This window comes from Amblyraja radiata, chromosome 12 (genome assembly GCF_010909765.2).
Source record: "Amblyraja radiata isolate CabotCenter1 chromosome 12, sAmbRad1.1.pri, whole genome shotgun sequence".
In the NCBI taxonomy this organism is placed as follows: domain Eukaryota; kingdom Metazoa; phylum Chordata; class Chondrichthyes; order Rajiformes; family Rajidae; genus Amblyraja; species Amblyraja radiata.
The window spans coordinates 21,660,462-21,677,258 of NC_045967.1; the positions used below are offsets into that span (position 1 = coordinate 21,660,462).

The following is a 16,797-nucleotide window of genomic DNA, read 5'->3' on the forward strand; positions in this document are numbered from 1 at the left end:
TTGGCGACATAGTTGGCCAGCCAAATGTCTGCTCAGGTTCCCCTCTCTGTGTTTGTCTGTTCCATCTCCCTCTCCCCTTCCCCACCTGGCTGCACCTGCCCATCAGTATCCCCCTCATTTTGTTTCACCTATCACCTCTCAGCTCCTCTCCAACTCCTTCCTTGCATTTCTATATGCTGGCCTTATATGTTCCCCATCATCCTGATACATCCCTTTTGCCTACACAGATTCTGCCTGGCCTACTGAGTTCTTTTAGCAATTTCTCCAATTATCTTCCTTGAGTAAAGTCTTTGCAATTTTATGATTGCCAGCATGGATAGTAAACAGTGCTGCATGTAAGATATCAACTGATGTTGCCTGAAGTGAATCATAAGCCAGTTATGGGGTGTTGTGACTAATTTACTTATTGGATCTATAAATTCATTGGATTTTAGGTCCAGAACAATCTCATTAATAATTTTCCCCTTCTCTTGCCCCATATCCATGTAGCAAATTCTCTCTTGAAAGCCTATAAATTTCCCTTTGATTATTTTGGCTCTTGCAAGCTAGATGATTTTGCCAATCCACCTCTCTGCAGAATTTAGGCGAAGTTGAAAAGAATGTGGGATGAATAAAACATTGGATTAATGTAAAATTATTGTAAACAAGACCAAGGGGGACCAGTTGGGTCCGTCTCCTCAACGCGTGGTTGCGGGAGGGGGGGGGGGGGGGGGGGGGGGGGGGGGGGGGGGGGGGCTGGCCAGCAGCTGCTTTAATCCAGAGCCGGGGTGGGGACTGGGCCACGAGCTGGGTGGGCCACGACAAAGGGTGGGCCACGACAAAATCTAACCAGCGGTTAGATTTGAAAAAAAAGTCAGATTTGTGAAAAACTTGGGAAATAATTAACCGAATTTTTCGCGCGCGCACGCACGCACGCACGCACACACGCACGCACACACGCACACACACACGCACACACACACGCACACACACGCACACACACACGCACACACACACGCACACACACACGCACACACACACGCGCACACACACACACACACACACACACACACACACATACACATACACAGACAGTTTTAATAAGCACTAGACCAAGTGCAGACCCGTTAGGTCTGTTTCCCCAACGCGCGTTTGCGGGGGGGGGGGTGGGGGGGGCTGCGTCATCACACTCACACTAACCACCCCCCAAACACACAGGTGGGGGGAGGGGGGTAGGGGGAGACGGGGTGGGGAGAGGGGGATGGGGGGGACGAGAGGGAGAGGGGTGAGGAGAGGGAGATGAAGAGGGAGGAGGAGAGAGCGGTGGGGAGGGGAGGGGGAGAGAGTTGTGGGGGAGGAATGAGATGGGGTGGGGGAGAGAGGGGGAAGTGTGGAGGGAGGGGAAAGAGTGGGGAGGGAGAAGGGGGTGGGGGGGGGTGGTGGAAGAGGGACAGGGGTAGGGGCAGGGGGAGAGATGGAAGGGGTGGGGGGGAGAGAGGGAAGGGGGGTGGGGGAGAGAGGGGTGGGGGTGAGAGGAGAAGGGGAGGAGAGGGAGAGGGTTGAGGAGAGGGAGAGGGGGAGGAGAGAGGGGTGGGGGAGGGGAGGGGGGAGAGGTGGGGGAGGGAGATGGGGTAGGGGAGAGGGGGGGGTAAGAGTATGGAGGGAGGGAGAAGGGTGGTGGGGGAGAGAGGGATGGGGGAGGGGGTGAAGAGGGAGATGGGGTAGGGGAGGGAGTGGAGGAGGGGGTAGAGGAGGGAGGGGGAAGAGTGTGGAGGGAGGGGGAGAGGGGTGGGGGAGAGAGGGGAAAGAGTGGGGAGGGAGAGTGGGAGGGGGAGGGGGGGAAAGAAGTGGAAGTGGGGAGGGAGGGGGAGAGGGGTAGGGGGAGTGGTGGAAGAGGGTCAGAGGGGTAGGGGGAAGGGGTGGGGGGGAGAGAGGGGAGAGAAGGGGAAGGGAGGGGTAGAGGGAGGGGTGGCGAGGGAAAGGGGTGGGGTAAGGGGGAGAGAAATGGAAGTGGGGAGGGAGGGGTAGAGGGAGTGGTGGAAGAGGGACAGAGGGGTAGGGGGATTGGGGCAGGGGAAAGAGGGAAGGGGGTGGGGTAGAGAGGGAAGAGGGTGGGGGAGAGAGGGATGGGGGTGGGAGGAGGAGGGGGAGGAGGAGGGGGAGGAGAGGGAGAGGGGTGAGGAGAGGGAAACATAGAAACATAGAAATTAGGTGCAGGAGTAGGCCATTCGGCCCTTCGAGCCTGCACCGCCATTCAATATGATCATGGCTGATCATCCAACTCAGTATCCTGTACCTGCCTTCTCTCCATACCCCCTGATCCCTTTAGCCACAAGGGCCACATCTAACTCCCTCTTAAATATAGCCAATGAAGTGGCCTCAACCAACTTCTGTGGCAGAGAATTCCAGAGATTCACCACTCTGTGTGAAAAATGTTTTTTTTCATCTCGGTCCTAAAAGATTTCACCCTTATCCTTAAACTGTGACCCCTTGTTCTGGACTTCCCCAACATCGGGAACAATCTTCCTGCGTCTAGCCTGTCCAACCGCTTAAGAATTTTGTAAGTTTCTATAAGATCCCCCCTCAATCTTCTAAATTCTAGCGAGTAGGGGGAGGGATGGGGAGGGGGAGGGATGGGGAGGGGGAGGGAGGGATGGGGAGGGGGAGGGAGGGATGGGGGAGGGGGAGGGAAGTGTGGGGGAGGAGGGGAGGTATGGGGGAGGGAGGGGAGGAGGGAGATGGGGTAGGGGAGGGAGGGGAGAGGGGTGGGGGGAGAGGGGAAATAGTGGGGAGGGAAAATAGTGGGGAGGGAGAGTGGAAGGGGGAGGGGTAGGGACAGTCCATCTGTTCCCCATTCTCCATCACCCCCAATCGTCTTTCTCTATTCCCACACACATGATGATGCGCTTCGACACAGGCTGTGGGGGTGGGGGGAAGGGGCTGGGGCTGCTGCAAAGGCATATGTAAATGGATCCATTCCGATTGGACATCTGTGAACATTGGGCATTGTGACATCGATGGAACGTTCACCAACATGTTATGGGTGAGAAGCCGTTTCTTTTTTTAATTTTGAGGGGGGGGAGAAGGATTTTATTAAAAATGTGTACATAAACACGACAAAATTTAATCAGGAGTGGATTCTTGGAATGAAAAGTGAAATCTCTACCGAAATGGAAAAATTCTCGGCGATTCTGCGTCTGGTGTTGGCGTAGCAACGAATTAAGGGCTGGCAGACACACACACCCACACACCCACACACCCACACACCCACACACCCACACACCCACACACCCACACCCACACCCCACACACACCCCCCACACACACACCACCCCCACACACACCACACACACACACACACACCTACACACACACACACACACACACACACACACACACACACACACACACACACACACACACACACCCACACACACACCCCACACACCCCACACACACACACACACACACACATACACACAACCCACACACACACCCCACACACCCCACACACACACCCCACACACACACCCCCCACACACACACACCCCACACACACATATATAATAATAGATATGATGACTGGTTAACAATCAGCACACACACATTGAGCCGAAGGCCCGTTTCCATGCTATATCTCTGTATAACTAGAAGACAATCTTTTTGTTACCAAATGGTTATTTGTTCAAATATACTTTACACCATGCTAATTCCAGACTGAACTCTGCATATCTCATTTTCTAGGTGGCAGCAACGATCAACTACCAGCTCCATTTTAACAATATCTCTACCCAATCCACTGGCCAACCATCCACCAGTGTAAGTTAACCACAAGAATTCTTGTTTGTCATAAAATCTCAATTCTAAAATGATTACGTACTGCAATCCTCATGCACGGCAAACCCACATCAGTAGATGTTATCACCACTACATCATACACATAACATTCACCTGTGGCTGGCGATGGAAACACCAAAAGCAATAAGAAATATTCAGGAATCTGAATCAGTCCAGATCCCATTCCCTGATATTTAACTCGGCCATTCTCATCTTTGTACATTTGGCTACTTATTTTGAGTTAGAGCAAGAGGCTCAGCATCCTGCAGTAATCCTCCAAAGATTTCCAACCCTCAAAGGCAAAGATTAGAAGGAAAAAGGAATACTCACGAATCAACTGGGTGAGTGCAACTCTGACAGTCCCATAGAAAATAGTCGAGGCCTTCATTTCTTCTACCAAAATGCATGACTGTACACTTTGCTACATGATGCATGACTGTACATTTTGCTACGCTGTAATCCATTTGCCACTTCATTGCCCACAGTACCAATCTGTCCAATTCGTTTCGGCCCGAAACGTCGCCTATTTCCTTCGCTCCATAGATGCTGCTGCACCCGCTGAGTTTCCCCAGCAATTTTGTGTACCTTCGATATTCCAGCATCTGCAGTTCCCTTTTGAACACATCTCTCTGCAAACCCCCTGCTTCCTCAACACTACCTGCCCCTCCACCTATCTCCATATTATCCACAAACGTAGCCACAAAGCCATCAATTCTATCATTCAGATCATTCAGATCATTAACATATAACATATAAAGTGAAAAGTAGTGGACCCAATACCGAATCCTGCGGAACACCCCAGTCACCAATAGCCTTCAAGAAAAGGCCCCGTTATAACTACTCTTTGCATTCTGCCAGTCAGCCAATCTTCTATCCATGCTTGCACCTTGCCTCTAATACCATGGGCTCCTATCTTGTTTAGCAGTCTTACCTTTAGCCAGCTCCTCCATCATGCCTCTGTAGTTGACTTTAAACAGCAATAACGATACATCCAATTTCAGCTTCTTCTAAAATTGCTGGTTAAATTCTATCATATTATAATCACTGCCTCCAAGGGATTCTTTCACCTAAGCTCCCTAATCAAATCTGGTTCATTACACCACACCAAATCTAGAATTGCCTTTATCTTTATGGGCGCAGCAACAAGCTGACCAAAAAGCCATCTCATAGGCAGTCTCTTGGGATCCAGCAACAACCTGATTTTTCCAGTCTATCTGCATAATGAAAACCCTGACTGTTGTAACATTGCCTTTCTTTCATACCATTTTATCTCCTGATGCAATTTGTACTTTACTTCCTGGCTACTTTACGGAGGTGGACACAAATTGCTGGAGTAACTCAGCAGGTCAGGCAGCATCTCTGGAGAGGAATGGGTGACGTTTCGGGTCGAGACCCTTCTTCAGACTATTCGGAGGCCTGTATATAACTACCATCGAGATCTTTTCACCCTTGCAAAGTTTGGATTTCATTCCTTACCAACAGAGCCACCCCACTCTGTCTGCCCACCTGCCTGCCTTCTTGATAGGATGTGTATCCCTGCTCTGATCTTCTTTCAGTCACGACTCCGTAATGCCCACAATGTCGTACCTGCCAATTTCTAACCACGCTATAAACTCATCCACTTTGTTTCAGATACTGCATGTATTCAAATATAACATTTTCAGTCTGTATTCACCAGCCCCTTCTCAAAATGGTCCCGACGTTGCTTGACTCATCCTTTTTTCTAAATTTTCTGTCTTATTTCTTATTCTGGAAACTTTAGTAACCTCTCCTATACTCTCCTTCACTTTAACTTTATCCATACTTTTCTAATCTGTTGAACCCCTCCCCACTATTTTAAACCCCCATCTACAAGCCTAGTTATGCATTTCACCAGGACCCTGGTCCTTGCAGGGCTCAGGTGGAGTCCGCCCAATTGAAACAAATTGAAACAGTGTGTCTTTATGATTGTGTTTATAGTTTGTTTGGTTGTTTGTTTGTTTGTCTTTTTGCACAAAGTCCGCGAGCATTGCCACTTTCATTTCACTGCACATCTCGTATGTGTATGTGACGAATAAACTTGACTTGACTTGACTTCCCCAATACTGATGCAAATGCCCCACAAATTCAAACCCACTTCTCCCACACCAATCTTTGAGCCACGCATTCAACTCTCTAACTTTATCAATCCCATGCCAATTTGCTCATGGATCAGAAAGCAATCCAGAGATTGGTACCTTTTTTGTTTCCCTTGCTGCTTAAATTTCATCAGCCGAACTCTTCCCTTGTTCTACCTACGTTGCTGGTACCCACATGGACAACAACAACTGGATCTTTCCCCTCCCATTCCAAATTCCTCTGCAGGTCAGCTGAGTTGTCCCAAACCCAGGCAGGCAACACTTGTGTAGTCACCAGAAACCACAGTGGGGTCCACCAGCTCCCACATCATGCATCACATTTTCCTGCATCACCGCCTTATTTATTCACAACAACTTATTTTAGTTTATTTATTCTCAATGACTCCTTTGTAAACTTCCCGCTGCTACCGCTCGGTTTCTGGGCTTGAAACAGACTATCTTGCTAGCTCAGCACTCCTTTCCCTTCTCGCCAAAGTCCCATGAACTAAAACCTTTGTTTTGTACTTGGCCTCAACACAACCTCTCTTCCAACACAGCCACGGCTGACCTACTAAACCTTACCTTCCTTTTAATGGCTGCTGGGTCTCTTCCTCAACCAATTAAATACCTTTTCATTAAATCTCCTGCTTATTCAACAAAAACCTGTTCTATTCTCCTGCCGGTTTTACAAAATTAATTTCTCTCAAAAAGGCTGCTCTCCCACTCTCTCCTCAACATTTGAAGATAGAAAACATCTATGTCATCCAAGATTTGATCGATAATACAAATATAATATGATTATCACAGTAATTACATTGCAGTTTGTGATACTGATCACCATCAGAGATCATTAAATGGGGGCTGCAGTGACATAATTTAAATATATTTGTCTGAGTTAGACAGAGATATAGCGTAGAAACAGGCCCTTCGGCCCACCGAGTCCACACTGACGATTGATCACCCTGTACACTAGCACTATCCTATACACTAGGGATCATTTACAATTTCCAGTAACCAATGAACATACAGACCTGTACGTTTTTGGAGAATAGGAGGAAACCGGAGAACCCAGAAAAAAACCCATGCGGTCACAGGGGGAACATACAATATCTGTACAGAAAGCATTCATAGTCGGGATCAAGTCCAGGACTCTGGCGCTGTAAGGCAGTAACTCTACCTCTGTGCCACTGTGCCATCCTAGATGACTTAGCTATACATTAACATTCCATGTATTAAAGATACATGTTTGATGGTTAACACTTTCTCAGTGGGCCAACGAGCAATTTCCATACTGTATATCTCTGTGACTGTGACTCTCTGTAAAGTAAGAAATAAAGATGAGATTATTTTTTTTTTTCTTCAGAGGGTTGTGAGTCTTGGAAACTTTCTTCCTTAAAGAACAGTGAAAGAATTGTTGAATATTTTTTAGCAGAGGTATATATATTCTTGATATGCAAGGTAATGAAAGCTTATCAGGGGTTGCCAGGAACGTGGAGCTGATATTACAGCCAGATCAGCCATGACCTCAATTAATAGCAAAGCTATCTGTAATGGCCTTTTTGTGCATCTAATGCATACATTTTCTGTACATGTTCAATCGTTAATTTATATCAACAGTAAACTTGGATTTTTTACTTGATATCCATTTCACCATTATAGATTGACAAAAGCTGGAATCCTGGCAACAATTCTAGCATCATCGCAATGGCCACAGGCTCATTACTCAAAAATGACCCACTTATTCCTGTAACATCTATTTTATGTCCATTAACTAATTCTCAATCAATTCACAAATGTTATCCCAACATCAAGCAATCTAATTTAGTTTATAACTGCTTATGTGGATCCTTGAGCAAATTGCGTTTGGTTACTTTATGTGAATAGATGAAAAGCAGGATGCTAATGAGTTTGAAGTAGGGTCCCAAGCCAAAATGTCACCAGAGATGCTGTCTGACCCACTGAGTTCCTCCAACACTTTGTGTCCTTTTGTGAAAAACAGCATCTGCAGTTCCTTGCTAATGCCAATTTTCCCAATAAACCCAATTTTCTAAATCAAATCCTTAAATTTCAATTTTAGTAGCTTTTAAGATATGTATTACAACGTGGAGTCTAGACTAACTTAATGGACTGAAACACAAGGAATTGACTTTAATATATTCTGCATCAACAGTCAAAGACCAAGAATTCAACAGTCTACAGCTGGAAGAAAACGAATGGGAACAAAAGTAGTGAGAAAACAGCCAAAAGGGGTTTACCTTGGATTCAACTTGAAGAGTATTGCCAATCAGGTAGCAGATTATATTTGATGATTTGCACAGTGATTCAGAGATCAAATGTATCAATTGCAACAGGACAATGATAGGTGTCAATGGAAATCTTTATTTCTGGTACAGGTATCTTCAATGCTCAAGATTATCTATAATTATGTTGACAGCAAATATTTAGTGGCTTTAGGAGGTACCATTTACAATTTTTAAAGGATAACTTCAAGAATGAAAAAAACAATATAATTTCCTTGGATTAATAAATTTGAAAATTAAATATTTTAAGCAATTTGTACCAATATGTATTATAAAAATTATCACATAAAAAGATGAAGGAAGAGCATTGGCAATATTTATTAACATTACATTTTTAATGCAACATATTAGCTTGATATTTTATGTTAAGGAATCGCATCTGTTCACAGTGATTTGATTTACTTTGACAATGCTGTGGTGTTAGAGATATGCCTCAAAATATGCCTCAAAATAAGGTATTTTGATGTACAGTGTTGATCCCAAATGGAAAGGTCAGTCAACCATATCTTCCAGTAGTTGGGACTGTGACTCTGCAAGAGCATGTCCTAAGATATTTTTTTTAATTTTTTAATTTTTCCAGGCAATGAGTTCCAGATTTCCACCACTCTGCTTTAAAAAAAATATTTGTCAAAAAGCAAGAAAGCATAAATTTGGGATAAGTGTGGATGATCTGGAATACATTGCCAGGATAATGGCCGGTTCTCACGGTGCGACCTGACGCAAGATGTCACAAGAGTGAAGTGGTCGTGGTCCAGCACGAGTTCCGCACGATATAACGGGGGGTAGATAAAGAGTTCCCACGGTACTCGGCAAATCTGTCATTTGTGCGAGTGACTTGTCCGTCTCCCGATCTTTCCCGTTAATCGTGAATGAACATCGTGGACTGTAGTGTAGTTAATCACGTGGCACAAATGATGTCACTTTTTTTCACACACTATATAAATATCCTCCGTTCGTAGAATTGGCTCATTTGCAGACATGCCTATACAAAGTTGGTTCGAGTACAGGCTGGTTGTTATTTTCATTGACGCGCTGTATGCATTAGCGCAACATGTGCATCGAAAACGCTTGCGTGAAGGCAGAAGGGTGAGATTAATTAAAAAGAGAATTAAGAGGAAGTCTCACTGGGTTAAGCCCATGTTTCAACGGAGACCTCAATTTGGACAATATGAGCAACTGCTTAATGTGCTGTGCGAAGAGGATAAAAGTGCATTCAAAAACTGTCAGAATTTCACCCGAACTCTTTAATGAGTTAAAGAATAATTTGGGACCTCTGCTGAAGAAGACTGACACTGTAATGAGAAAGGCACTGGAACCAGGGTTGCGCATAGCAATTACCCTCCGCTACTTGGCCTCAGTCGATTCTTATAAAAGTCTATCTTACAACTTTCTTGTCGCCACCAACAGCATCTGTGGTATTGTCCGAGAAACCTGTGAGGCGATCATCCAATTTTATTCAGCTGAAGTGATGGAATGCCCCAGTACACCAGATATGTGGAAGAGAGTTGCACTGGGGTTTGAAAACAGGTGGAACTTTGCTCACACATGTGGGGCTTTGGATGGCAAGCATGTGGCAATTCGTAAACCACCTGTGGCTCAAATTATTTCAATTACAAGAAATTCCACTCAATTGTACTCATGGCGGTGGTTGATTATAACTACGACTTCCTGTATGTGGATGTGGGCACACCTGGAAGTGTTGGTGATGGCCGGATTTGGAAAGAAACCTGGCTTGGAAAGAAAATGGAAGGTGGAACAGCAGGCATGCCTGATCCAGAACCTCTGTCAGGAGAAGACAGCCCGGACATCCCATATGCGATGGTTGCTGATGAAGCCTTTGCACTACGGCCCTGGATTATGAAGCCATATCCACAGAGGAATCTAACTAGGGAACAGAGGATCTTCAATTACAGGCTGTCAAGGGCCAGGAGGGTAGTAGAAAATTATTTTGGCATCTTGGCAAACAGATTTAGATGCTTGCTCAAGACAATGGAGCAGAGGCCCAAGAATGTGGAGAGTATAGTATATGCAGCATGTGTTCTGCACAACCTGATCCGAATGAGAGGTGCAGCTGCTGGATCAGCAACATCCATCCAGGACGGTGACATAGTGGACAGTGACACAGGGGAAGTAACACTAGGTGCTTGGAGAAGTGGTGCGAACAAGTTGAAAATGGTCTCACTGCAGCGTTTGAAAGATAACTCGGGCACATCCAGTGTGAAAGAGCAAAGAGACCATCTCTGAGCTTACTACAATTCACAATTGGGGAGTGTGCCATGGCAGGACAGCTATATTGATGGGTAGCCGACCACAGGAACACTACTGCATGTTATAGAGAATCTCATTGCATTGGTACCACTCCACCAGTTCCCCCTCTTGTTCCCTGTTGAAGTTATATGGCCTTACCTTCTGCCATCTTCCCTTTATGTTATCATCTGCTGAGGCTATTGGGGAGGCAACAGCTACTGGGGAGGCAATCTCAAATCCACCTTGATCACCCTCTCCCTGCTCCAAGGAGCCCACAGGCAGTGGTATCTCTGGCATCTACTCTTGCCTCTCCACCTGTCTCTCTTGCTGAGTTTCCTCCTCATTTACCTGCATGGCTAAAAACTTACTGACTTTCTTTGACCCCTTTCTTTGCGCTTTTCTGAGAGGCATCTCTGCAAGTCTTTTTACTGTGAAAAAGATTCTCAAACAATGACAATTAGGTGGGACGTCCTCGATGGACACATGGTCCATTGGCGATATTGAGACCACCTTTTTTACTCACCTTATGTCCCTTCTGTCAAGCTTCCGGGTTTACCGTACGCAGGAGTTCCCACGGTACCCGCAAGAGTCATTACGGATATCGCACGGATATCGCACTGGCATCTGCGTTCATACAATGTTGCAACGCTGCTCAAGTCACTCTTGGAGAAATTCAAAAATTTTTGAATTTTCTCCCGACCTTACAAAGTTACACGACTACCTGCCGTTAGTGCCACGGAGGTCCTCGGTGGTCCACGAATGCCGTACTGCTATCGCAGAAGGTTCCCACGATGTTAAACTCTTGTTAAGTCTTGCTTCAGGTTGCACCGTGAGAAAGCCCTTTAAGTGATAGCATGGGATAAAATTGCTACATTTAAATTGCATTTAGACAGACATTCAAATAGGTAAGGCATAGAACAATATGATTACAACACAACCAAATGGGATGAATCTAGATGGTCGGCATGGATGAGTTGGGCCAAAAGACCCATTTCTGTGCTGTGCAACTATGCAGTGTAATCACATCTTTACTGTAAGATGGTGACCAGAACAGTACAGGTTACTCAAACTAGGGTTGCATATATCTAGCACAACTACAACTACAACACAGGAACATCCCCTTCAGCCACTTTATGAATTTTAAAATGTTGAATAGAATAACCCTCACTTTTTAAGGTAATGATAAGATGAATTAGGTTTACTCAACCGTATGGTATGGCACAGTGGCGCAGCGGTAGAGTTGCTGCCTTGCTTAGCCTCAGACTCAGGTTCGTTCCTGACTACGGAGTTTGTACGTTCTCCCTGTGACCTGCGTGGGTTTTCTCTGGAATCTCCAGATTCCTCCCACACTCCAAATATGTACAGGTTTGTCGGTTAAATGCTTTGGTATAATTGTCCCTAGTAGGATAGCGATAGTATGCGGGGATCGCTGGTCGGCTCGGACTCGGTGGGTCTGCTGCCACGCTTGCTCTAAACTAAATTCTCATACTTAATTTCTTTAAAGGCTGACTAATGATCAAGACCAAGATATTCCTCCTCAGTAGCAAATATTGAAATGGGAAAATAAAATAAAAATAAGGAACAATGTATTTCACATGTGTTACGCACAATGCTCTTCATTATTGGATCATCATCTCCGAACATAGATAGACACAAAATGCTGGGGTAACTCAGTGGGACAGGCAGCATGTATGGAGAGAAGGAATGGGTGACGTTTCGGGTTGAGTCCCTTCTTCAGACTAGTCAGGACAAAAGGAAACGAGAGATGTAGAGAGATATAGAACAAATGAAAGATATGCAAAAAGTAATGATGATAAAGAAAACAGGCCATTGTTAGCAGTTAGCTCAGTGAGATCAAGAATATGGGGGAGGGATGGAGAGAGAAGGGGAGCGCATTTAGTTTTTAAAAATCCCTTGGAAGGCCAAAGTTCCTTTAGCACTTTTGATTAACACCTAAAACTATGCATTAACATCTAAATTCTTTACCTACACCAACGTTCCTACATTGTTTCATTTAATGAAATTATCTTTTATGTCTCTCTGATGGATGACTTCAGTACCTGCCACACTGAAGTCCATCTGCTGCTTTAGTCCATTCATTCACATTGTCCTTCTTTGTCATTTCACATTTGCATTTACACAGCTTACTATTCCTCCTAATAATGCCATCTGCGAGTCACGGCGCCAGACGGTGGAGGGCTCTGCCCGAGCCAGCTGCCTGCCCCTTTTCTGGGGTTACGTCCGTGCCCGGGTGGGATTAGAAAGGGAATACGCCCTGTCTGCGGGCACCCTGAGGGAGTTCCGGGACCGCTGGGCTCCGCAGGGTGTTGAATGTATCCTCAATAAGGATTGTATCATAGTTGTATAGTAGTTTATTACATGTTTGTATTGTATTATGGTGGTGGGTTCTGGCTTGTTTTATTGTAGTGTAATATTATTTTTTAATAATTGAATAAATTTATATTAAAAATTAAAAAAAATAAAAATAAATAAAAATAATGCCATCTGGCACCTTTAGCATATCTCCTAACTGTCCTTGTGTTACAGCAATTTGGGTAATGGAAATGCTTCCCAAAGGAATTCTCATATCACCACCAAAAAAATCTGGAGTACAGAATAAAAATCTGCTTTTATGAATTTTTTGCAGGAAAAATACACAAGCATTTATTTTCCAACTTACACACCTTGGTGCATGTGCAACATGAACTCCCTCATCTTCCCATTGCCATATTGTGGAGTCCACCTGCACTTTGAAAACCTGAGGTTGATAAGAGAGTACGTCACAACCATTGATAGAAATAGTTCCCTGGAAGTCTTGCTTCACACCTTCAGTCTCTTGCAAAAGTGTTATCAAATGCCCACTGATATTTCATGCCGCCACATTCATAAACACTTCCTCAAAATTTAACCTAGATTTGTTTTTCAAGGTCAATCCACATTGAATCTCTTTTAATGAATTGTACAATAAAGTTTCTTAAACTCTAATGGATTGTGTTTTCTTGCAGACATGTGTGACTCTGAATGATCGATTTTCCTCTATAAAGATACGTCCCCATCCTGCAACACCAAGAAGAGGAGGCAGAACTGTTACTATGGGCTGATATTTGCCCTTGTTGCTTTATATTTAGTTTTCAGAGTAGAGTTTAAGGAATAGGTTTTATTTATTATTGTTGAAGAATAAGGGGTAAGCCATTTAGAACAGAGATGAGAAAATAAAATTCACACAGAGGGTTGTGAATCTGTGGATATCTCTGCCTCAGAAGGCAGTGGGGCCATTTTTCTGTAAGCTTTCAAGGGAGAGTTGGATAGAGCTCTTAAAGATAGCGGAGTCAGGGGATATGGGGAGAAGGTAGGAACGGGGTACTCAGTGTGGATGATCAGCCATGATCACAGTGAATGGCGGTGTTGGCTCGAAGGGTCGAATGTGGCCAACTACACCTATTGTTAATGCTTTCAAATTATCTATTTAAAATGCAAACTTGGTGTATCTAATATAGTACACACTGGAAATCTCATGCTCTCAGCACAAAATGTTTTCATTAAATGATGCAAGTACCTATTCTATCCCCATTAATTAAAATGTAATTTTTCCCCAAGAGAAATGTGACACTACCATTTGCTCAAATGAATCAATCCATTAAAGCAAGATAAAACAATTTAAATTAATCAAATAACAACCATTTTTTGTTGAAAAGCAATTTAAATAAATAGTTAATTTAAATTGAATTAAGAGGAATAAATTATACATTGAAATTAAAGATAATGAGTGTGGTTCTGCATTTGTATCTGTCAGAATGATCCATAGAACTGGGGCGGGTGAGTTCTTTGCTCATGGCAAGTAAGCATTCAGTTACACAAGATCATTTTAGATCCAAATGATTCAGAGTGCATACATTCAGAAATTATCTGGCACAAATTGAGATTTATGGAGCCATTTTAAACAGCTGATGCACACCAAAATGTTAGTGATCAAGCTATCACTGACGAGAGTAGGATGCAGGATCATTGAATAGAGTTGTAGAATTGTTACTACACAGCAGGCCATTAAGTTAATCATGTGTGTACCAGTAAACCATCAAAGCTATTCTATGATGCACTCTGACTGGTTGCATCATGGCCTGGTACTGCAATTCCAATGACAGGCATGCAAGAGGATGCTGTGATAGACTCAGCCCAGTCCATCATCGGCACAGCCTCCCCACCATCTAAGGCATTTATATGAGGCCTCATGAAAGCGGCATCTATCATCAAGGATCCCCAGCATCTGGCCATGCCCTCTTCGTACTGCTACCATCTGGAAGGAGGTACAGAAGCATGAAGTTCCACACCACCAGATTTAGGAACAGCCACACACAAAGATCCATCAGATTCCTACTCTGTTTTACACAACCCTAACCCTACCTCAGCAATAGATACCTATACTGAACCACTATCATGGACTTGTTTATATTGTGTTTTAGCACAAATGCCTTGAGTTTGCAGTTTTTTTTTCTTTTCATTACCTTGTGTAATTTGTGTCTAATTATGTTCTGTGTGTTGGCTGAGTACACATGCTGTGGTGCTGCTGCAAAAAAAACCTTTTCATTGTGCCTGTACATCACCGTACTGATGCATGTGGCAATAAACTCATTTAGACTCCTGGTTTCTGCCTGGCCACTTCTCTGTAGTCTTGTTATTTTTTTCCTCATCATGTATTTCTCCAATTCTTGAAGGCCTGCTTCCATCATACCTGCATTTAAAATTTCAACTACATATTGCTTAAGAAGTTTTTTCCTCCTGTCACTATTGATTCTAGTTCCCTTTATCTTAGACCTGTGATGTCCTCGAATCTACATCAAAGGGAAAGCCACCATCCACTCTGTCCAGGCCACTCATTATCACCGTCAAAAGAAACACAGCTACTGTCAGGCAGGAAGTACAGAAGCTTGAAGTCCCACGTCACCAGGTTCAGGAACAGCTACAACCATCTGGTTCATAATATGGCTTGCGTAACCCTAACCCCATTCTTGTAAATATATTCTTGTAAATGTAATCCTTCAACAACTTTTGCAAATATTTTCTAGACCCTCAAATGCCTTCACATCCCAGCAATGACACGGTGATCAGATAAAAAACTATTTCCTATAATAAATAGTGCTCCTCCAGGCCACAAGCTGTAGCCACTGTGCGCTAATGGTGGAGAGAATGAATGTGGTGCTAATCCAGTGGGCTGTTATGTTCTGGATAGGGATAAGCTTTTATGAGTTGTTGGAACTGCCCTCATCATGCAATTGGACCTCTCCCATAATTGTCTACTGTAGGTGGTTGGAAGGCATTGGGGCATCAGGAGGTGAGTCACACACCGCAGAATATCCAGCAGAAAAAAACACAAAGTTACTGGAGTAAATCAGCAGGACAATCAGCATCACTGTAGGATGTGAATAGGTGACATGTCGGGTCGGGTCAGGACCTGTCGTGGTTTTAAGACTCAAAGTTGGATAAGATGACACAGACACGGAGAATTCTGCAAGAAGACGAAAGCCTTTATTTGCAAATATTCAGCTGGAACATTCAGAGACAACACCACCTGTCCGTTCTCCAATTGCTCTCCGATTCACAGAACCAAGCAGCTTTTTATCACAGTTTTTCAGCCCTAATCTCTGCTACATTATCTTTCATGCTGTACTCCTTTTGCATCAATCTGTCTTTGATTCTAGTATTCTCTGTCTCGCCACCATTAACTTCCGACCTTGGTTCAGTCTTTACATTTCCCCTCATATCTCTTCCTCTTTCGGCCGCCCTCAAATTCCAAACTGTTACTTTTAATCTCCCAGCTATGTTTTTAGCTAAAGCCAAGGTTACACACACCATTTTATGTTTAATACAAGGATATAAATGTATTTATTAAGAATACAAAAGTATAAAATAAGTAACTTGTTTAGTGCCTTGATTACTAGATAAATGATTTAATTAAGTGCTGCTAAATGGCTAATAATCACGTGAGTCTGAATACAATAAACTGATGTCTGATTACATAAATTGCTGACCTGCTGGCTATGATAAATGTTTTAATTAAGTGTTCTATAACTTCCATAGACTCTTCATACTGTCCTAACACAAAACGTCACTCCATGATCTCCAGAGATGCTTCTTGACAATGTGAAGAGATAGCAGCGGCAGCTAAACCGCGCCAGCGTACACTCTCCCTTCCGACAGCCATCTTGGACACAAACTAAAATAATCACTTACACACAAAAAATCATCCCCCCACAATGGTTACCACTGTGGGGGAAGGCACAATGTCCAGTCCCCATCCCCATCTTCTGATTCATCCCATCCTTGACACAGCACAGGCCCTG

The 16,797-nt window shown here is 44.1% G+C and overlaps 1 protein-coding gene across 2 annotated transcripts in view; it reads left to right on the forward strand.

The window, feature by feature from the left end:
- The window catches only part of LOC116978998 (UAP56-interacting factor-like), a 37,705-nt gene extending 22,609 nt beyond the window's left edge, over positions 1-15,096 (forward strand). The window contains exons 7-9 of one of the 2 annotated variants that reach the window (XM_033030358.1): positions 3,724-3,798; positions 8,083-8,200; positions 13,465-15,096. In XM_033030358.1, the coding sequence (XP_032886249.1) occupies positions 3,724-3,798; positions 8,083-8,200; positions 13,465-13,560 (289 nt within the window). In that variant the 3' untranslated portion in view covers positions 13,561-15,096. The remainder of the gene's footprint in view (positions 1-3,723; positions 3,799-8,082; positions 8,201-13,464) is intronic. The other variant, XM_033030359.1, reaches the window with a different exon arrangement.
- The last annotated feature ends 1,701 nt before the right edge of the window (positions 15,097-16,797 follow it).